General features: G+C 37.1%; 1 protein-coding gene and 1 pseudogene across 2 annotated transcripts in view; one reads left to right on the top strand and one right to left on the bottom strand.

Moving 5' to 3' along the window:
- Window positions 1-14,887: 14,887 nt before the first annotated feature.
- Window positions 14,888-24,103, bottom strand: part of LOC128987860 (neuferricin-like) — a 44,376-nt gene continuing 35,160 nt past the window's right edge. For both annotated transcript variants that reach the window (XM_054408920.1, XM_054408919.1), the window contains one exon: window positions 14,888-15,493. In XM_054408920.1, the coding sequence (XP_054264895.1) occupies window positions 15,292-15,493 (202 nt within the window). In that variant the 3' untranslated portion in view covers window positions 14,888-15,291. The remainder of the gene's footprint in view (window positions 15,494-24,103) is intronic.
- LOC128988218 (5.8S ribosomal RNA) lies at window positions 16,908-17,063 on the top strand (annotated as a pseudogene).

The following is a 24,103-nucleotide window of genomic DNA, read 5'->3' as shown; positions in this document are numbered from 1 at the left end:
CTCGCCTCTAGTTGAAGTTCGTTTGCTACGCTCACTCACCTTATGGTTGCAGATTAGTTGTTGTCATAAAAAAAAATAATAATAGTGCTGTACCCTGTTGGTAAACTTATTAACTTTTTAATGCTATTGAACATCACAGAATCAAATTGTTTAGTTGAACCATAGACAAAAAGAATTAAATACCTATAGACCGTCAGCTGTGCTGCGGTTACCATAGGTTCTGGCGCACACCGCTTGGAGCACCACGGTAGTTACGGCGTACGCGCTACGTAAACTACAGCGGTGTGCGCCGGAACCTATGGTAACCATGGCAACCGCAGCACGGCAGTCTATATTTCATTCTTTTTGTATATGGTTGAACCAGCTGTTAAGATTCTTTAATTCCATTTAAATATAAGTACTCATAAGATTAACATGGGAAACTCCAGAGCCACTGGGGCGGAGCCTTTTTGACAGATCTGCACCAAAATTCACACAAACCTTCCCTGGGGTGTATATAACAACATCCCAAATTTGCATCATGATCGGATGGTCGGTTTGGTAACGCATAAAGGACAAACAAACAGACAAGCATACATTGGATTTTATATAGATTTACTGTTGAAAAACACGCAACGGCTGAAATTGCATTTATTGTAAAATAATATGTGTTTCCTTAAAAATATGACAATTGCTGCATTGAAAACAATGTTGGTATGGGTTTTACTGTAATCTTTGGGATCCTTGTGAAAACCCAAATTAGAATATTAAGGAAATATTTGTAAAAATTAAATGAATATCGTTCACTATGTTTAATACTCATGATATATAGCAAGTTTGGGCTCAAGAAAATCCAAGAGCAAGGAGAGAATCGTCCTTCCAACTTCAATTCAGTATTCATGTTTGGGCAGGAATAATTGGAGATAAATTCATAGGACCACACATCTTTGAGGGAAGTTTGAATGGCCCCATGTACTAGGCCTAGAATGCTTCTGGAAGCAGTAATAGATAGAAGGGGAATTATTTTTTTACATAATGGAGCCCCTCTTCACTTTTCAAATGATGTGTGAGATGGCTCAATGCTAATTACACAACTTGGATAGGTCGTAATGGTGTAATGCGTTGGCCCGCCAGGTTGCCGGACCTTAGTCCACTGGACTTTTTTTGTGGCAATATATGAAGAGCTTGGTCTACTCATCTCCAGAGGACAGTGAGAAGGAACTTCACAACCGGACTGTGTATAAGGGAAAATGGAGGGTATTTTGAAAAGATTTTTTTAAGTTAAGGTTTTGAATTGTGTGTACCAACTGTTATTTTTTAGCGGTAGATAATTAAAACTAAGGATTACTAGGATGGTGATGATTTTTTTTAGATGATTTGGCTGAGTAATTTTTCATCAGCATGGGTTTAACCCCAAGAAAAATTGGTAAACTTTAGTTTAATAAATTTTGGGGTTCTGGTCAAGAATTTGGCAGCATTTAAAGTGTTGTATTTTATAATTTTAAAGATAATTCTATTTGAAGTATTTATATATAATTTAAATGTCATAGAACTAACTCCGTAAACGATATATGAGTGAAAATTTAAAAACGTACGTTTTCATGTCCCTGGCCTTTTACTTCGTAGATACTGGATTTGTAGTTTATTATTATGTGTTTTAATATTTTTTGGGACGGGGGCAACATGTTACACACATTTATTTGGTTTTAAATAGGTTCTAGGTATTTTTTTCGTATTTTTGAAGTCTCGAAATTCACGACCATGACGTGTCCTTAGGGTACATTTTCCAACTTTCACGCTGTTTTTAGACTAATTATTCATGCCGAAATATATAAAGCCATATTTTTATGTCATCAATGGTTATTAAATTTACATAAAAGGAGCATATTATAATTTTATTGTCATTTCAAACTGACTACCATGACAAAATAAGTCTGTCCCTCGATTTGGCGTCACAACCATTTGGGAAAAATTTTCAACTTTGGAGCACGACAGTGGCAAGCCTGGCGTCGATGGAGTCAGTTGGTTTTAGAGACTAGTTCGGGGTGTATGTCAAGATTGTAGTGCCGGTCGTTTCGAGTTGAAAGGAGGAATAACAAGATTAATAAAGGAAAGATTGTGTTTTTTGTAATTTTGGTGTGTCCATGACCGTACGTAGCCATTCGATGAAGTAGACATGGTGTTAATTTTTGTTTATTAGATATTTCAATTGCTAGATTAACCTAGAAGTCCACTTTGTATCCTCGAACATGATGTGCAGGGCTACCGCCAGAACAGAGCCAAATAACACGTAATTTCACGACCAAAGTTTCACGACCATCGCAGGTTTTTTCACGACCAATCCAGCCTTATGGATTATAGTGTGTTTGGTCGTGACAATAACTTTAATATAATTGTAAATTGAACAGTTTAGTTCAATTGAAACACATATTTTTATTATAACTAACAGTATAATTTAAGATTGTTTAGAAAGATTTAGATTATTCCAGACAATTCACGACCGTACCGCTTGTCCCTGACCGTCACGTTTATGATTTCTATCATAAAAATTTCAAAAATTAAAATATCGTAATTTTTTAATGTTTTATACACAAAAGAAGCACACCTCTATACAAACATAACGATTTTTCGGGTCACAGGTAAGTTTTTTCGGAGTTATACAAACTTAAAAAGATTTTATTGGCTTATTTTCAATTCTTTGAGTTTTTTAATTTTTTTGTAGAAAGACCAAATATACCAAAAGCTCAGGGACCTTTTTATTGTATAATGATCATAAAAGTAAATTAGTTTATAGCAAAACATAGTTATAAAAATAATATTAACCATTTTTAATATTTATTTAAACGCCCGTTATGGTCGTGACAGGATTTTGTGTTTTTCCACTAAAGATGCTCTTTAAAAAAAAACTACCAAAGATATTGCGTTACCATGGACATTTTATGAAACTTCAAATGTTAATGAAATAAAAAAAATAATAAAAGTTTTGAAAAAAGGGGGAAAAAATTGCAAAGTGCTTTTCCTGAAAACGTACGTTTTTAAATTTTCACTCATATAAGTTTTTACAAAACTAAATATAAACAATAATTTAATTTTTATCTCAAAACATACTTCATAAGGTTGTCAATCCCAATATTTCCTTAATATTCCCATTCAGTTTTTCACAAAGATTCCAAAAATAACAATAAAACCCATTCCAACATTGTTTAGTCCAGCATAGGGGGTTTAGTATGCACAGAAAGTGTAGGGTGTACAGGGGTAATTGAAATCTCGGGGTAATTGGGATCAGGGGATGTAAAAATTTAATTTTTTTTTAAAACAATTAAAACCAAGTGATTTTAGAAAGCTTAAAACTTTCTCTTAGAAAGGAAATAACAAGACCATTTGGAGCATACCACCATTTACCAGACACACACATTGCACACGAAATTGCTCCTTTCTCTGATATATAGGCCACGGCACAACTACATCAAATTTAATTTCAATAATATTGTTTGTGTAGAACTAAATTCTACATTTTTGTGTTCATACATCAGTTCATACATTGCTTGTTTTATTTGTTTTAGTGTATCAAAACATAAAACAATATTATATTTCCGTATAATATAATTGTTTGAAATGTAAAAAATGTATTAATATTTTTCATGAATTTTTGAAATTTGGCCTGTAAATCAACTTTTTTATCAAATTGATGGGTAATTATACTTTCCCCCCCCTATACCATAGTATATGGAGAAAGTATTGTTTTCGTCAAAATTTTCGAGTTTGAGTTTTGAGAGGATAAATTCGTTTTGGGTCCCCCTGGACCCAAATAAGTGGTTTTCGAAGTGATGTCTGTGTGTGTGTGTGCATGTGTGTGTCTGTGTGTCTGGATGTGTACAGAGTTAGGGACTACACCTGTGGTTAGATTTCGATGAAATTTGGTATGTAGGTTCTAATCCATAGTATCTCCAGGAGTTTTTTAATTTTTTTGAAATTTTGATTTTTATTAAGGATTTCCCCATAAAAACCCATAAAAAACCGGAAAAATCTGATTTTCTCAAAAATGGCCCGAACGATTTTGATAAAATTTAGTATGTTGTAGCCCTTTAAATTCTAAACAAAATGGTACAAACCCTATTTCTGTAAAAATTATGGTTCAAAAGTTATTGTAAATTATGTTATTTTCCCATAAAACCCCATAATATAACAAAAAATAGGATTTTAGAAAAAAATCTGGTTTTGATTTAACATAGTATGTTATGGTCCTTACAATTTTGATAGTTTTTTTCATTTTTTTGAAATTTTGATTTTTAATGGAGATTTTCCCATAAAACCCCATAAAATAACGGAAAAATGGGATTTTCCCCAAAATGGCCCAAACCATTTTGATAAAAATTTTGTATGTTATAGTCCTTTATATTCTGAACAAAATGGTACAAATCCCATTTCTATAAAAATTATGGTTTAAAAGTTATTGTAAATTATGTTGTTTTCCCATAAAAACCCCATAAAATAACGGAAAAATTGGATTTTCCCAAAAATGGCCTGAACGATTTTGATAAAAATTGAGTATGTTATAGGCCTAGTCCTATACTCTGAACAAAATTGTACAAAACCCATTTCTGTATATTTACTCTCACCGCTTACAAAGGTTGTTGACAAACTTATGGGAGAAAGTATGTGTCAGAATGCTGATACCGTTTATTTTTCTTTTTTTTCTAGATTGCTGCCAGTTTTTGAAAAAGTTAAATGAGAATTGGAGTTTTTATGAACCTTTCACGGAGAATCTAAATTTGGAAACCAAATTGCTCTAGGACTTAAGAAGAAAACGTTACATCTGTGATCTAGGTTTAGTATTTATGACCTTATCAATTATTTGCTCTGAACCTTAATATTTGAAATTTCTCATTAATTACCAAACAAAGCAGATAGTACACGATCCCTTGTTACAACTAAAATCCATGACATCCATTTGTTTATCTCTGAATAAATCTCGGAAAATAATTTTCATATGCTTTTCCTTTGAAGAGTCGTGGACAGAGCCTCGACTTGTATATGGCAAAGGGCTTCCTTATCTCTATTGTATTCTTAATCCCTACCAATATTACTTATTTCCTATAATCAATGACTAAATTAAATAACCTCTTAGTTCCATAGAATGTTTTTATATCTATCCAGCTGTTAGTTCAAACACATTATATTGCCTTAAAACAAACCCAAAAGTTTAAAGAATGCTCTAAAAAATAAATTAGATTATAAAGTATTTACAATGTAGGCCTATATTAAACTGTACAATGTACAAATGTATGTTAACTGTCATCCCCTTACCAAATAAATGAATGTATAAATTATTAAACCATTACACATAGGTAGTATAAATAATTCAATCCTACGAATGTTATTTCATTTCTATCCAAATGCTGAATTTGTGTCACAAACTCTTAATGTTTAAGCAAATGGTTTTATGCAAAAAGCCAATCTAGAATGTTAGCGTCGGCTGTTAGACTTAAAAAAAATTTAAACTTAATTTCTAAAAAACTGGGACTCTAAACTAAAATTATGGCTTCGACATTCCCTAGTTCTCAAAATTATCTTTCTTTCAACACAAAAATCATGAAATCCATCAAGTGGTTGATTCAGAATCGTAAAATAAAAAAACCCTGTTACGTTTTAATATTATAGATCTAACAAAAAACCACTAAGTGGTAACACTTTCCCCACCAAGTCAGCAATCCAAAAAAGATAATAAATCATTACTTTTTCCGCCAAGAAAAACAATGTAATGTATGTAAGTTTGGCAGCTTGGCGGCAGACTTTTGCTTGCTTTTTTTTCATTGAAGTTACGTTCGTGGATAATTTCACAAATCAACTTCTCTAATTAATTAGTCCAACTAAGTATAATAATTTCGAGCTAATCAGTAAATATAAAACCATCACTATTACGAGTTTATGAAATGTGGCACAAATAAGGCAAAATTTGTAAAATAAGCTCTCACCTAGCAATGTACTAATGGGAGAGATACTTGCTCAATGCAACTAGTTTTATGGTATTTTTTAAAGTGATCAAGCAAAAGTCTGCCGCCAATAAGTTGCCAAACTTACATACATTACATTGTTTTTCTTGGCGTACAAAGTAATTATTTATTATCTTTTTTTGGATTGCTGACTTGGCGGGGAAAGTGTTACCACTTAGTGGTTTTTTGTTAGATTTTATTTATTTTTTTAGAAAATTAACAGTTAAAATAAAAATCCTCCTTTCTCTGATATATAGGCCACGGCACAACTACATCAAATTTAATTTCAATAATATTGTTTGTGTAGAACTAAATTCTACATTTTTGGTCTTATCTGCTTTAAGCCGATTAAAAATGTTTTGACACACGTACCAAAATTACTATTTAACAAACCCCCTGGGCTTAAACTCAGTTTCAAATTTCATCAATGGTCATCTTGAACAACATGAAATGCGTTGGTGTTACATAAGTGGTCTGATAATTAAACCCGTACATCTAAAGACTAGTGTAAATTGAGCCCTTATTAGAGAAGTAAAAATGTAATCAAACAGATTAAGTTTGTTAGAAATAGCATAAACAAAACAAATAATAAAAAACTCATCTATCCTAAATTTACATATCACTTTTTAATTTCATGTTGTATGTTGTTTTTCTGAATCACTGAGATATAATATATATATGAGGTTACATTACATTAATTAAACTTTTTAGTTGCTTGTTTAACATACGTAGAGTGATTTTCCCGATTGTTTTATTTGTTTTAGTGTATCAAAACATAAAACAAACCTTAGTACTAGTACTAAGTTTCAAGTTCATAGGTTTCATATGTTTTAATAAGTAGTATTAAACTGTTAAAAATGACGAGCTGCTGTACCAGTGTACCATCGGTACACTTTATTTTTCAATGGAAAGTATCGGGGAATATCACTGCTCTAAGTAATTTTATATAGTAAGGCCCCTATTACACGAGGTAGCCTGGCGACGTCGCCAGGGACCAAACTGGCTACTCAGCTTGTCATGGGGGATTCTTATGGATGTTATTACACGAGGGTAGCCAGCGACGCAGCCACACTTTGGCGACCGACTGGCTACCGAGCCCCGTCGCCACTGTGGTAGCCACTGGCTACCCATATTGGCGACGCTGCGTTGTAGCATATGGAGCTTATTACACTAGGTCGCCAGTATCACGTCGCCACTCGGTCAGTTCATATCACGGGGGTACTTGCACACTGTTGTGTTGCGTTCTGTTGTGTTGTGAGTGTGTGAATTGTTCACTTCAGTTGATAAAATGTCTATATCATCCTTTATGACTCGAATAATCTGGATTGTGACATACGAAAATAATTGAAACATTTTTTATTGTCCGCACAGAGCTCATCAAAAAGGGTGTAATATAACCTTTTGATTCTCTTGCACTAAGCATTGGATGAACGTACATTTTTCTCTTCCTTTGCCTCCTTTTCTTCAGAAGTAACAGAAGGAGAAGATACTTATAATCACTCATTATTCACTGTAAACACCGCTCATAACAAGTACAAGTGCAAGACAAGCACTCACAACAACGGCGCCACGGCGGTAAAATTCTGGCTACTCAACTGGCTACTCAACTGGTTATAGGTTTGGTGGCCAGTGCGTCGCCAGCTACTGCCGCTGGCGACGTCGCCAGGCTACCTCGTGTAATAGGGGCCTAAGTATTTCAAATCATTCGGTATACCTGAAAAAATACTTTATAAAAAAGTTTTAAAATAATTTTCAGCTGTTCCTATGAATTTCTCTAACATTTAAATTAAATGAGATTTAATCGCAACTGGTCCTTCTTTTGTTTTTATTTTAATCCCATGTTATTTAAATGGGCCAAAATCGTACTTTGAGGGCTTGCCAAGGGTTTATAGGTCAACACACCGACTTGAGACCCTCAAAAGGCACATCTACACATTAAGGGCTTTCAAACAACATAAAAAACATTAAAGTTGAGCCAGTGGTTTGGGCTGTAGGTCCGTCAACATTCAAGGAGAAGAAGGAGAACACGGACAATTTGTGAATTTTCAAACTAGTTTTTCTGGCTCAAACACAACAGTTTTTTAATTTTTTTTTATTTTGCTGAGAATGAGTGCCCCTATCCAGTAGATGAATAATTATTTTAATAGCTTTTGTTTCTTCAGAGCTATAGACGAGTAAAAAAGCCACTTTGTCACGTCATGTATATATACACTGCAGCAGCTGTGTACCGCTGGGGGACTTGGCGGGGCGGAACGCTGCCACGTTCCTTAATGTTTTTTTTTTTTTTTAATTCAGGAATCTATATATATAAAATCCAATGTATGTTTGTTTGTATGTATGTATGTTTGTTTGTCCTTTATGGACTCCGAAACCGCTCGACAGATTGTAATGAAACTTTCAGGCATTATTAAGCATTATTCAAGGATGGTTTGTGTGAAGTTTGGTGAAGATCCGTCAAAAGGGCTCCGCCCCAGTGGCTCTGGAGTTTCCCATGTTAACCTTATGAGTACTCATATTTTAATGGAATTAAAGAATCTTAACAGCTGGTTCAACTAAACAATTTGATTTTGTGATGTTTAATAGCATTAAAAAGTTAATAGGTTTACCAACAGGGTACAGCTCTATTATTTTTTTTAATTTATGACAATTGCTAATTTGCAAGCAAAAGGTGAGTGAGCGTAGCAAACGGACTTCAACCTGGAGGCGAGTTAGCGTAGCAAACGAGCTAACCTGAAGGCAAGTGAGCGCAGCAAACGAGCGTTAGCAACCTAAAGGTGAGTGAGCGTAGAGGACGAACTTCGACCAGGACGTGATTGAGCCATGCGAACGAGCTCATCTTGAAAATGAACGAGCATTTGACATAAAACCACATAGGACAGGACGATGTCTGTCGGGCCAGCAAGTTATAAATAAGATATGAAAAAGTCTTTAATTCAAGATTAAATGAAGAACTTTTGCTTTCTTTTGATTTCAAAACAACTGCATTGTTTTTATTTCAAAACATATGTTACAGTTTTCTTACACACACTTTTGTAAATCTATAATATTAAAACGAAACAGTGTTTTTTTATTTCACGATTCTGAATCAACCACTCGACGGATTTTCATGATTTTTGTGTTGAAAGACAGATAATTTTGAGAACTAGGGAATGTCGAAGCCATAATTTTAGTTTAGGGTCCCAGTTTTTTTAGAAATTAAGTTTTAATTTTGAATTGAGCGGAGCGAAGCGAAGCGAGCGAAGCTCTTATACTACACTCCTGCTTTTGTTTTACAAATACTCCTCCTGAACGGCTGAAGCGATCTGCACCAAATTTAGCACAACCATAGTAACCAACCATGGGAAGGTATAAATCTGAAATGGTACAAATCGGACCACAGGGCATTTCTCTACGTGAATTCAAACTTTTGGAAATTTAACATGGGCCTTATGGGTTAATTGGTTGCCATGACATTATTTGCGAGATAACAATAAAAAGGTAAACAAGAGTCGCAACATATGTTAGTCAACGAATCATCCACATCCAAATAGCATATTACAAATACCGTACAGAGAAAAAGGGAAGATAAATCGGATTAATATCATTGAGTATAATTTACTACAAAATGAAATACCAATAATTATGGTCGGCGGAATAAGGCTGATGCACCATAATCCAAATAGCCATTCGATTTATGTGAACCAAATCTAGGCCTACATACAATTGAGTTTGGATACTGCAAGTAGACATTCCATTGACGTGAACCAGGCGTACCATTGACATTGGATACTGCAAATAGACACTCCATTTATGTGAATCAAATGAACCACTGCTTTGGATCCTGCAAGTAGACAATTCATTTACATGAACCAAATGCAACATTGAGCTTGGATACTCCAAGTAAACAATTCGTTTACGTGAACCCGACGTATCATTGACTTTGGATACTGCAAGTAAACAATTTGTATCATTAACTTGGAATACTGCAAATAGACATTCCATTTATGTAAACCGTCAATGCGTACCATTGAATTTAGATAATGCAAATAGGCATTTTATTTATCCGAACCAAATGTATCATTGGCATTGGATACTGTAATTAGACATTTAATATATGAGAACCATATGAAACATAAACTTTGGTTCCTGCAAGTAGACAATTCATTTGCGTGAACCAGACTTATAATTGACTTAGAATACTGCAAATAGACATTCCATTTAAGTGAACCAAATATACCATTGACATTGGATCTGCAAGTATCTCATTTGCGAGGAACAGATGTAAAATTGACTTTAGAAAAGTATTGGATTAATATGCTAGCTCCGCTCAATATTGCAAGCATACAACTGCATTGCACACCTAGTTTACTAATATTTATATTTGAAATTTATTGTAGAGTTTAATCAATATTTTGTATGAAGTTGAATAACCTCTTGGAAAACAATTTTGGAATAATGATGAAATGGGGGTTCATACAGTTATTCGTTTATTAAGGAAGTACAATGACAAGTTCCAATGGGCGGAAAAAACAACTGTTTAGAGGAGACTAACCAAGTACAGGTTCAAATAATATAGCATAGCATGCACGGTAGTAAAGGGAGCACCAACGTATAACAGTAAAACCTAGAGGTAATTTTCGTTTCTTAAAACTAACCAAAAATATGTGTGTCGTGATTAAATTCAATAACTGGGTAATGGAACCATAACCAGTCGCAAAATAGTTAGTAACCAGACGTTGATTAGGCCCTTTTTTGATAGGATATGTAAAGTCAATATCACCTTTCAAGATGATTACCACCACATATACTAAGTAAGTCTTATACTAGGCTAATAGTAGTTTTTTAATGTTGATCAGAAACAAATTTAGGGCAAAGTTCTGTCAACGTGGTGCCTTTACTTTACACTAATTTTGTCAAACCTTTACAAAATGAGCATAAACATAGAAATAATAACCGATTCGGAGTGCTAATTTAGCGGTTTTGACCAAGAACTAAAAGAACTAAGTTTATCTCAACACACATTTTTTTGTCTTTTCATATTTGACGAAGACAATTTCCAATATTTCAATCAGGGAAGCCTTTTTCATCATTAACCAAAAGACCAAAGTTACCTTAGTAAACCAATATTTATTCACAAACAGGTTTGCTGCCTTAAGCAGAGTTAAACCTCTTGAGTTGTTCAAATTATTTATTGAAAACATCAACAAAAGCAAACAAAGATGAACAACAAACTGTTTTATTTTTATTTTTACAATATAAGTTGTACTGGAATATCTATCCTGACTCATAGATAATTTGATTCTGAGTTTGTTTCAAGATTACAATAATTTGTTTTAGATTTGAGCTTTTTAGGGACTTACGTCCTTACAAGCCACTAGTTATTATTTAAATTTGTAGTTCGTAGTGTATCTGAAAACTTATACTGTATCATTGACTTTATAAAGTCAATGACTGTATATTCAAGCAGTTAGATAAAATGGTGCTGATGGATTAACTTTTAAGCTTGGGAATAAGGAGTTGTATAAATGTGACAAACGAAAAGAACTGTAAAGCTGTCACAAAATTTGATCGTGTTCTTCAAAATAAATATACACATAACAAACGATGAAGATGGCAAAAATCTGGACAAAATACATATGTAAACATACAAGAATATTTTCAAATGGTTTTAAATAAAGCTATTCGAACAGCCCTATCCCAAATTGTTTTGGATAATCGACTCCAGTAATTTTCAATCAATTAAATAGTTAAAATTTCATCTGTTAACCAATTAAATCTTTAAAATGTTGTCTGTTCACTTGAAATATTTTAAAATATTAGGCCTACATATTTGTAATAAAAAATTTGTTATTTACCAACCTATGTCAAATAAAATTGATTAGAAATTCCTAATTTAGGGATACAATTTGGGACAATATGTTGGCCACTATAATAGGAAAAAATTCCTACCATTCAAAGAATTCTTACTTATTCTTCTAACTATCTTACTAGGTGGTAATTACATGAATTACAAAAACAACACTGGTATAAAATATACTATCACAGACTGCTTAATGGACGGACCTGTGTATTTAATACAATTAAAGACATCTGAAGCTTTAACAACTAAAGACAAAGATTAACTGTCTCTTTAGAGGCAGTAAAGCTTTCTATTTGCTTTTCTTTAACTGAAAAACTTAAAGGTTAAAACAGCAATACAACCTGTATTTAGTCAGGGGATGACCCCTTGCAGCTGATTTGAATAGTATGTAAATCAGAAAAGGGTCTCCTTGTGCCTTTCTGACAGTGTTACACGCTGTTACAATTCCGCTCCTTACACACTATACGGTTTGCCGCCCAGTGAGAAGCCTCTACTATGTCTATGTTTCTATCACACTATGGTTTTTGACCGTTATGGCGAGATAAATGTGTAAGCGAATTTCAGTTCGCCAAAAGCAGGGCCGGATTCAGCATTTTTGCGCCCCTAGGCCCAAATAATTTTCCGCCCCCTAGTCTGGTCACAGTTAATTTCCTTCAAACCTTTATTAAAAACTATATCATGCCCATAGGCCTAAGTTAATTGCTTGAATACCACTCCTCGTCGTAATCATTGCAAGTTTTTTTTTTACAGCCTTAACAAAATGCCGATTTAAACACTTTTTGCAATTTTATGCCTTTAATAAATGCTCACGTTCGTGGCCGTGGGACTGAAACAAAAAACTCAACCCACCGAGCATTCCTGCAAAAAAAACATTGAATTGATTCCAATTCCAGGCTCAAAAACATGAACTCCATACAGTACGTGATACCATAGATTAAACATACTGCTTTAGTTGATTTGTCATCGTTTTGGATTAGCCTAGCTGAAAACAATTCTTGTTATTTAAGGAGTATGTTTTATGTATGTTATTTGAACCTAGTTTATCCAAAATAAAACAATCTAATCATTAACAATGAATAGGTCGTCTCCTGTTTATATTACAAGAAATTAAAACACACATCATAGAACTAACATTAAAATAACAAAAACAAAAATTCGTCAAAACTGACGTCCAGTGTCACCAAAATTAACTAGACATGAAAAAAATTTGAATTAACAATGCCATAATAAGTCGACTTGTGTTATATCTTTGACTATTAATACAATAGTATTATAGACTTCTGTATCCAATAGTCAATGGTTATATTTAATCTATGGTTGTACTGCATCTAGGTTATATTTCCAAAGCAAAACAGAATATTCCAGCCAGCCATACCGATCCATAGGTCTGAGGAGAAAATTACAGCATTTATGGTGCTTTGGAGGATATTGATTTTTTCTAATATCTAATGCAAACTGAGATTAATATTTTTTTGTAAATTTTAAAGGTAAATTCATCGTTGTTTTAACATTCACAACGTAATATATTAAATTTAATATTGCTATTATATATTTTAACTTGATCCTGCAGATTGTTGTAAACTAATCAAAAGATTAGTTAATAACTGTTTTGTGAGGTGAGGGTGTTAACAATGTCTAGCACGCATGCGCCCCTAATCACTGTAATCGGTAGTACCGAGTGGCAGTGCAGTGGCAATACGATGCGTACCCCTTGGGCGCTCGTCAACGTCAACATCCCTGCAGCTTACTCTCGTTTAACCAAGGTTCGTTACCAATTGTGTAACGAAATGATGCGTTATTCTGAAAAATAGTTTAAATTTCCTAACGATTATTTCTTTTTATGAACTTCAGAATCACAACTCTGTATTAAGCATATTTTTTATCAACTAAGACTATTTATTTTTATTTTTAGATATATAAAAAAAATCCTCTCAGCCGTGCGCTCTCTGGGACCTTGCGCCCATAGGCCCGGGCCTACCGGGCCTATTGGGAAATCCGGCCCTGGCCAAAAGCAATGTTTACAAGTTTACAACTTTTGGCATTGTGGCAATTTCTTCGACATGGTAAAAACTATGTGAGGGATCATCTTTAATGGGTGCATAAAATAAACTCTAAGAGAGAAGAATTTGGCAGTTTTAAAATGAGTAAATCTTGTCAGATGTTCTTTTTAAAATCTTATCTTTGTAAGAAGTTTTATACACTGGTTTGAATTTATTTAGGTTAATAACAAGCATCTGTTATTATTAAACAGCTAATAATATCAAAATGTGAAAATGATGAACTGATACACACAACACACAAAAACATGAACAAAGCCAATTGACAAGGGCTGGCAGGCTCCTGCCAAGGCCCCACTAGAAAAAACAGGCCATGCTGCAGGATCCATGACGTCACACTAGTGGATAGATTTCATTGATAAATTCATTGCCATCGCCATTCCCATATGTATTAGGTAAATAAACAAGCTGTTTGTTTTAAGATTTTAATGGTAAGAGTTTAGTACAACTATCCACCACTGTGACGTAGTGTTGCGCTGCCCGTACTGCAGCATGTTTTTCTAGTGGGGCCTGGCTCCTGCCCGAATAAAAACACCGAACAGTGTAAAGGCACTCATGCCACTACATCCATGGACACATTGCGACAACCTTCCGGTTCAGTGGAAATGGACGGCTGCAAGACTTCCAGCATGGTCCTCTGAATTCGCAGAGCCATGTACTGCGAAAGCTCTCATGCTCTTCATAACAGTACTAATAAAATTCCCGTTACAATTTTTAACCGGACTGCGAAAAATGTATAGTGTGAAAGGAGCGTAAAAAGGTAAAATACCCTTGCCGCAGCAAACCTGCAGACTTTGAATTTCCATTTGTCTGAATTAATTTTCAATTAAATGGATTTAAATAACATTTGTTTTAACGAGTAAATAGGTTTGCTGCTACAAGGAAACTAATAAAATGTGTTTTTTAGTAAAATATTAATAGCTCAGTACAGTATAAAATAAATCAATTTGCCAAGTTTGATCAAAATATATCCATAAACAAGCAAACTACAAGATTTTACAATATTCTCCATGGGAATTTCAAATTAACAATTTTTGGAATTTCATCCGTTACCAAAAACCATACAAAAACACTTTGATATACTAAATTATTTGTCTTTTTAAGCTCTTTAAAATGGTCAAGAGAGAAATTTGAAAACTTTTTTTTATGGTCAAAAATGAGAAAACCCAATTTTTACCCTATAAAACCCCCCGTAAAACTCCGTTTCCATGGTCCGATCATGCTGGTTCGCAAACTCATTCAAGTTTATCCCGCCTTACACCTTGAAACCAAATTTCATCAAAATCGGACAAACATTACACAAGTTATCGTGTTCACGACTCTCCCCTTTTTTCCGTGGGTTGATACAGCATGGTCTTTAAGCTTACAAAGCTATTAATAAAACTAAGAATTATTCAATCTAGTTGTGTAAGAACTAAACAAATTAGTCTGCATCCACAAAACAACTGCTAGATTTAGGATGACAGTCCTCGTATTCTTCGATGTTCTTTGATCTTACTTTCCCTGTTTCAGGTGATATAACTTGAGGAAGATCAGCATTGTTAACGCAAGCACATCGATAAGAACTGCCTCCAGGTTCATAAAACTTTCTTGGTACACCAATCCAGTCTCGCTCTATTCCACCACTGTAAAATAATACCTTAATTATTTACTACTCTGCTGCTTTGTTAACATAATATGAAAACAAATATATTAAATACACGGCACGCATTTCTGCGCCTAACAACTATTATTTTAAATGGTAATTTGTTCTTTGCGATGAATAATACAAGTGTATACCAAAAATAAAAATAAAATATTTTACTTAATTGCCAGTGGATAAACAATGTTTTTTTGTTTTTTCATTAGGTGTATAAATATATAAGTTTTTAGGCGTACCTACTACCACGTGTACACTACATACAGCTGTTCCTGTGAAAAGCATGCATTTTCTAAATTTAAACCAACAATAGTCAGGGATTGCCCTAGTGCCTTATAATGGTGATTGCAAAAGCAAGATACAAAGGAAATTGTAGTTAAGGGTAATTCGGACGAAATCATCACTATTCTTGGGATTAAGACTATTTCTCCTTTAAACTTTCCACTGATAATTTTTGCTTCAATCAATTTTGGTGTCATTTTTTTAATCGTCAGTCTGGTAACGTTGCACAGCTTCGGTGGATTTAAGTTTCGCATTAGTATTATTTGAGTTCTTTCTTTTAACGACAGTAATGTGGTAGGTTAATGACAAATTGAGAGGCATTTGAATACCCGAGATAGCACGCACGATTATTATTCACTAATAATTTATGTTAGATTGTGTGGGTATAGAACAAAAGATAAAAATATTAAGGCATTGCCACCCCTTTTATTGTTTATAATACTTTGATAAAGGTTTTTATGTTCACATATTTAACATTGGAGAATTTAAATGTTGTTGAGATTAAAAGAAAATATTTTTCTGTGCTGCACTCTGTGGAAACATTGTGACACTATTTCAAATCATGACAAATACAGAATGTTGTGATTATTCAAACCTACCAAAAAGTTGGTGAAAGTAAACATCAGCTTTTAAATTATATTTGTTTGTTAACATTGTAGTTCAAAAAGTCTGACACTGGCCCACTTAAAACCCTCTGGGGCGGAGCCCTTTTGACGGATCTGCACCAAACTTCACACAAACTATGCTTGAAAGATGCTTGATAATGCCTGAAAGAATTATTACAAACTGTCAATCTGAGCGGTTTTGGAGACCATAACGTACATATATATATATATATATATATATATATATATATAAAAGGTATATATATAAGGTATATATATATATATATATATATATATATATATATATATATATATATATATAGTTCCTCTTTTATAGGTATAGATATTAGTTGGTACATGGTCTAATGTCATCGATCTAACTGAGCGCGAAGTTATTTATACTTTGTAGCGCGGACCCAGCCTAACTGAAACATTCGGTTTCAAGACTGATTTGCCACATATAACGATCGGTTACAAGCTAACATTACCTAGATGAAAATCTGGTGGAAATATTACCCTGAATGGTGGATCACTTGGCTCGTTGGTCGATGAAAAACGCAGCTAAACGCGCGTTGACGTGTGAACTGCATGACACATGATCATCGACAATTCGAACGCACATTGCGGCCCTGGGATTCTATTCCAAGGGCCTCGCCTGGAATAGAATCCAGGTCGGCCAGTTGGTTTTATTTTTAGTGCTGACCCTGTTTGTCAAAGTTTAACACCCATAGTCTAATAGTTTTCGTATCAGGAACACTCTCACGTCGGCCAAGGTCGAATCGAATCCGAAACGCTTGTTGAGTAGAAATCACAGAAACGCCATTTTTAATAAACTCCTCCACAACAATCGCCTGATGCTTCTTGAATTATTCTTTTAAGTGGAGGTGTTTAAGGATAATCTAAGTATAACTACGACGAAAAACGAATTTAAACTATAAAAATAAGCAAATGTATTTCTCAACAATCTTTGCAAGGAACAAAATTTTGGACAAACAAAAAACAGACAGCTGATAGTAAAAACAACATTTACATCATATGAAGTATGACTATTACAAATAAATAAAAAAGGCAGGCATTTTCAACACTTTCCCTTATTAGCATAGTCATGCCGAGAGTCCAAGATTTTCTCGTAGAACTTGAAGTCTTGGTCGAGGTATAGGCTTAGTTAGTATATCTGCTAGTTGAGATTCCAAAATGATGTGCTTTACAGTCAGCATACCTATATTTATCCTTTCTCGAATGAAAAGGTACTTCCGCTGAATATGTTTTGTACGAAAGTGAAACTCAGGGTTTTCACAGAGTTTTCTTGCTGATTCTTTGTCAACTTTCAGTTAGGAACAGCAGACAAACCTATAAGTTCGAACAAACGAGAAATCCAGATTGTTTATTTTGAACCAAGATTAGCTGCAATGATTTCAGCTTCACAAGTTGAGTCTGCAACTAACTCCTGACGATGAGTAAGCCAAGTGATAGCTGCACCCGCATATTTAATAATAACTCTACTTGGTGAACGCATTGTAGTTGGACATTTCCATTTCCATTTTGTTTTGTCGAAAGAGCCGAAGCCCCTCAACTACAACCCGGTACCTCTAATTAAATATACCCGGGCCCCATGGTGTAGGCCGGAACATACGCACCAACCTTGGCACACCATGGACGGATGACTTAAGGTCATCAGGGTTGCCCCTCAATCCTAACCAGGGATACTGGCTACTTGGTTAAGCGTCACTCCACCTGGAACCAGCAGGTACAAAACCTGAAGGCCCATAATGAAATGCCCTGACACATTTAGTGCAAGCAACACTCGGGACCTATCCAATCCCTGACAGGCCAAAACCCGCCATCAAAACCAGGAGGAAGGGGACCCCAACCCCCCATTTCCACCACTACCCGATCGAGGCCATCCCATTGCTGGGAAACCAGTGATACCCAGGGCGATGGATCCCCAGTTACCCCTAGCGGGCTTGATCCCAACACCCGATCTACTTCGTTTGCCCATCAAACCCAACATCACTGCCAGGCCCTCGGGGTTTCCCAAAAGGAGGCGGGTTTAGAAGTGGGACTCACCCGGATGAACCTATCCACCAAAGGTGGCGACACCCTTAACTCAATTGAGGTTCCAGAGAAAACCCCCCACACTCTAGATAACCATACCTTCCGACCTCAGAGACAGGGATTGGCTAATGGAGTGCGCCCAGCCGTTACCCTCACACTGCGGAAAGTTACGTTCCCCTAGAGTGTCCCCGTGAGCTTACGGGTACTTGCCCGATTTCACCTCCAAGAAAGGCTACTTCTAAAGTCGAGGATTTGCCCCACAGAATGCTGGTCGCACAGAGCAAGCAGGCTGAAGCCCAAAGAACCATAGTCACAGGTAGATGGGAGATTGATGGCGCACTTCCACCTCTCCGAGAGCTAAACACCCCACCAACCTGGATGGAGGAGTGTCACTGGAGGCTCCCCCTAAGGGGCTGGCGCTTACCAGACATCCATGACTATGGCCTACTTGAAATGCCGATTCCAACACCGGACGGTTACCTCCCCTTCAGTGGGGGCTTACTTGCCCGACTTTCACCTCCCAGGAAGAGGCTACTTCCAGAGCCGAGGATATTCCACACATAATGTTAGTCATACACATCAGGCAGGACTAATCCCAAGAACCACAGCCACAGGCAGATGAGGAGAGGCGGCAAAAAGCGGCATCACTGAGAGCTGAACACCCCACCAACCTGGATGATGGAATGTCACTGGGGGCTTCCCCGAAGGGGCTGGCACATCCAGTCGTCCATAACTGTGGTCTACCTGAGCGCTGGTTCCAACACCGGACAGTTACCTCCCCTCTGGGGGTCAAGAGCTAGGGTTGGCGTGGTCGCCAGGTCACGTACTCACGCAAGCATGGGCCCCCTGCGGGAATTTTTTGTAGTTGGACAACCAGCAAAGTCCGCGTCACAATAGCACTCCAGTAGACGTGTTTTAGGTTTAGATTGGTACACTAGCTTCTGGTCCACAGTGCCGGCCAAATAGCGTATAACACGCTTTGCTTGTGTGACATCATCTTGTGTAGGATTTTCTAAGTGACGTGATAGAACACTTACACTAAATACAACAAAACGAGTACCACGAGCAACATTAATGATTGATTTAGCAACATAAAGTAGGGCTCCAACTGCCGACCGGTATGGAAAATCGGAGGCTTTCCCTGGTGTTTGAGCAGTGAGCTTCTCTATGGGAGTAAGTACTGGCTTGCATCCATCCATGTTGAATCGAGAAATGATCTTCTTGATATACGCTGATTGGCAGACCAATATATCACCATCACTTTGAGAAATTTTGAGTTCGAGAAAGTATGACACTCCTTTAGCAACAATTTCAAATTGTGAACGAAGCTGCCAAATATATAAGTCTATTTCAGTCTGACTAGTCGCTGCGACTAATCTGTCATCAACATAAGAGTGCAACGATGATTTTTCCAGCAGGGGTAGGACAAATTTAGACACAGGGATTTTCAAGGCTCTGTCGAAATCTTAAGCCTTTCATGAAGTCGTCAAACTGTTTATTCCAGCATCGAGGTGCCTGTTTCAGGCCATATAAGCTGCGTTTGAGACAACAAACACGATTTGTCCTATCTGAATATCTTTCAGGTGTCTTCATAAAATCTCTTCTTCAACGTCTCCGTACAAGAACGCAGTTGAGACGTCAAACTGCCATAGAACCATCTTCTCAACAGCTGCAATGGACAATATTGATCGAACGACCTCCAGACAAGCAACCGGGCTGAAGGTTTCAGCATAATCAATATCAGGTCTTTGCGCACATCCTTTGATGACCAATTTTGCTTGATATTTGTCAACACTTCCATCAGAATTGCGCTTTATTCGGTAGACCCACTTGTTGACAGTCTTTTTTCCCGGAAGGAGTTCGGTCAATTCCCATGCACCGTGTGTATGCATGGATGCCACATCTTTGGCCATTGCTGTTTTCCATTCAGCACTATCCTCTGAACTGATGGCTTCAGTGTAAGACTTAGGTTCATCGTCAACAAGAAGAACTCCGGCAAAGTTAGACACTTGGGTTGCCTTCTTTCCTGAGTCGAGTGCCGGGTTGCAGGATTGTTGGATAACTCTGCATCTTCACTATCACTGCTACTTGACAGGCTCATCATCACCCTTCACTGGAGAACTAGGCTTATCAATAGTCTCTTCAACTTCTTGCCAATCTTCTTCGACGTCATTGGTTTTCTCAATCTTGATAGGCCACTCAACTTTCTTGTCACAGTCTCCAACAATTTCTTGAAAAACTACGTCACGAGCAACTACAATATCTCTTCTCTCTGGAACATAGATTCGATATCGTTCTTTGCCATCATATCCAACCAAGTAAACAACCACAGCTTTCCTGTCCATTTTTGCCTCCTCTGAACAGGAACATGGACGTAGCACTTTGAACTGACCACTCGCAGATGTTTGATCCTCGGCTTTTGACCAAACCAGAGCTCAAAAGGTGATTAGTTGGCAACTGCTGACTTTCCCACTCAGTTCAAAACGTAGCCGGCAGTGATGACAAGTTCCGCCCAGATCGCTGCAGAAAATGTTACATTTGGATTGGTGTACTTGAAAGTCCGGGCCATTTCGACGATTGTTATGTTCTCTCTCTCCACAGCACCATTTTGTTTGGGTGTATATGGCGCTGTCATATGTTGGTTTACACCATATTCTCTGAGAATTTGACAAACTTCAGCGTTGTCAAACTCACCACCGTTGTTGCTGAGAAACTCTCTGACGTGATGACTAATTGTGCGTGCTTTAGCCAACACTTCGCGCAACGCTTCCTTCACAGCAGATTTTTTCCTTGCGACAAAACAGTATCGGTACCTTGAAAAGTGGTCTTTTTTGATGATCAAGTATCGGCGACCTCCAAAGAATGGGTCAAATGGGCCGCAAACATCACCGGATAACAACTCACCGGGGGCTGAGGGGCGTTCTCGTGTTCCGAATGGTAGACAGTGTGCCTTTCCGAACTGACACAGTTTGCAGATCTCGTAGTTGCCTGGCACTTTGATACCCATTTCGGATTCGAGCTTCGATCGGACATAGCGTTTATCCATGTGACCCCAGCGCTCATGATATAACTGCAGAATGTGATTGTCTTCTGCTGCATTAGCGCAAACCTCAGACGGTTGAACTGTGTGAAATGAGGCACGATACAAAGTTCCACCACAGTTTGGAGTACCTTTGAATACAGTTTGTTCGTTAATAGTGAACCGACACACAGCATTAGTCGATTAAAACCTCCTATTAGGGTTTCGATCATGAGCTGCGAGTATGGACACCAAGTTCCGAGAAACGTCAGGAACATACCAGACATGGTTGAGTATGAACGCTCTGCAAGTTTCTTGCTCTCGTTTAAGTAAGTAGCTAGACTTGAACGATTCAAAACGCTCGGCAAAATGTGTAACACCTTTGACACACAAAGGAGCTCAAGAAAATCTTCGACTGTTTGGATGTTATGCGTTTTGAGGCCAGCTGCAAATTCCCGGTTTTGATTCTTCAATCTTGAAAGCACGGTTGGGGCATCCTTGGTATCATCCAATTCCATACTGAAGAAATTTGAACACTGACGAAACAACTGGTCTTAGGCCTTGTTATCGAACTGCTCGACCAAAGTGCCCCACACTTCCTTAGCTGATAATCTTACAGAAATACGTTGATGTAGATCATCGCTAACGCACTGAGAAATTACTATTTTGCCTGAGTCATGGATTTGTTGAATTCTAAAGCTCTTCCTTTTCGGCTTTAGTCGGAGGCTCAGAGAGGGTAGGCTATTCTCTCTTTCCCTCGACGATATCAACAGCGTCTAACAACTCTAGAACGCCCAACACTCGATCTTTCCACATCGGCCAATCTTCTGCTCCTTTCAATGGTTTTATACCTTTCACGTATTCCATTTGTAGAGCTGGACGAACTTGATCGAAAGATATTCCAAAAAAATACTCATGAGACAGAAAATTGTGTTAGAATAAATTGTTCTTACCATGTACAAAGTAGACTAGATTTCCCAACACTGTTATGTACATAAAACGATGCTGGCGACCATAACCTCTTGAATTATTCTCCCAAGTGGAGGTGTTTAAGGGTAATCTGAGTATAACTACGACAAAAAACGAATTTAAACTATAAAAATAAGAAAATTTATTTCTCAAAATCTTTACAAGGAACAAAATTTTGGACAAACAAAAAACAGACAGCTGATAGTAAAAACAACATTCACATCATCTGAAGTATGACTATTACAAATAAATAAATAAAAGGCAGGCGTTTCCTTCAATGCTCATCGAGCCAAGCCATGGCAAACACTGAAGAAAATGGCACGTACGCCGCTACGGCGTACTCACGTGGTGGCTTGCTCAAACCGGGGAGGTTTTTTTGCCGGACCCTGTATTTTACTTATTTTGTATAAATAAGAAACTGGGGGTTTGGGTCAAAATATAAAAGGTGTGCAAACACATTTTAATACAAACATTTACTTTTACGTTTTTAAAGACCATACACACCCAGACATTAAATTTTAGGTATCAAATGAATGCAAATGGTACTTTGTTATGTACAAACTTAGACATTGGATTTAATATTTGTTAACTAGTTACAACTACTCAAATTTTCAAAGACTCCACACAAAAATAGGTACATTTTAAATTTAATACAAAATATAAACCTCAAAACTGAATGCATTAATTAAAACGTTTTAACTTGGCATTCAACAAGTATTAAATTTTCATAGAATAGTCATGGGTTTGAAACATTCAAGTAAGCCTCATACTTTCAGTTACTATTTAGAGCTGTCCTGCCCTCGAACACGGTGTTGACGCACTCTTGGTCAGCGAACAGTACCAGTACCGGGACAGGGACCCATCTTTTTGGTTCCCCGATACGCTTGGTACTGCTGCGTTCTGGGTTCGTAATACAGCTAAAGTGCAAGTGAGAAGTCACGCGAAGAGCCGAGGATTCGTTTGGGCCCGGTGCGGGGATGTCACTTACTTTAGTGTATACCTCACCCCCATCCGTGACTTTCGTGGAAAGATAGACCGCCTGGAAGAGAGCGTGCGCGAACCACCGGGTACGTTGTCGTAGCGGGGATTTCAATGCTAGGGCTGTCGAGTGGGGAATGACTCTCACTAATTCCCGGGGGAAGTACATCCTGGACTTTGCTGCCAGGGCTGGACTTGTCATAAACGAGGGCAACACGCCAACTTTCCAGTGTCCCGGAATGAGGGGAACGATCCCAGACATCACTCTTGCATCTGAGTCCCTCTTGCCGAGGATACGAGCCTGGAGAGTCCTGAAGATTATACGGCCAGTGACCACCAGTACATCATTTTTGATGTCCTGGATAGTCATCAGAGACAAGCTACCGTGTTTCGGCAGGTGCCCGTTCGGTGGAACACCAAAAAACTGGACGTGGCCAAATTCACCGAAGTTATACTACGGGGAGAGCCAGTGGTACCTGCTGCATCTGGCGTGGCTCACGCAGAGACATCAGTTACATCATTGATGAGGCTGATAGTCTCGGCCTGCGATGAGTCAATGCCTTGCAGAAGATCCCGGTGCGATAAGCGACCTGTGTACTGGTGGACAACCGAGATTGCAGAATTGCGACGGGCAGCATTGAGAGCCAGACGTCTTGCTACCAGGGCCAGAGAACCTGAAGATAGACGT

The sequence above is a fragment of the Macrosteles quadrilineatus genome, unplaced genomic scaffold, assembly GCF_028750875.1.
Source record: "Macrosteles quadrilineatus isolate MER2022 unplaced genomic scaffold, UCM_ALF_1.0 Scaffold_2__2_contigs__length_208266976, whole genome shotgun sequence".
NCBI classification, from domain to species: domain Eukaryota; kingdom Metazoa; phylum Arthropoda; class Insecta; order Hemiptera; family Cicadellidae; genus Macrosteles; species Macrosteles quadrilineatus.
The sequence above is the reverse complement of the archived record's forward strand: the minus strand, read 5'-3'. Positions and strand labels throughout refer to the sequence as shown.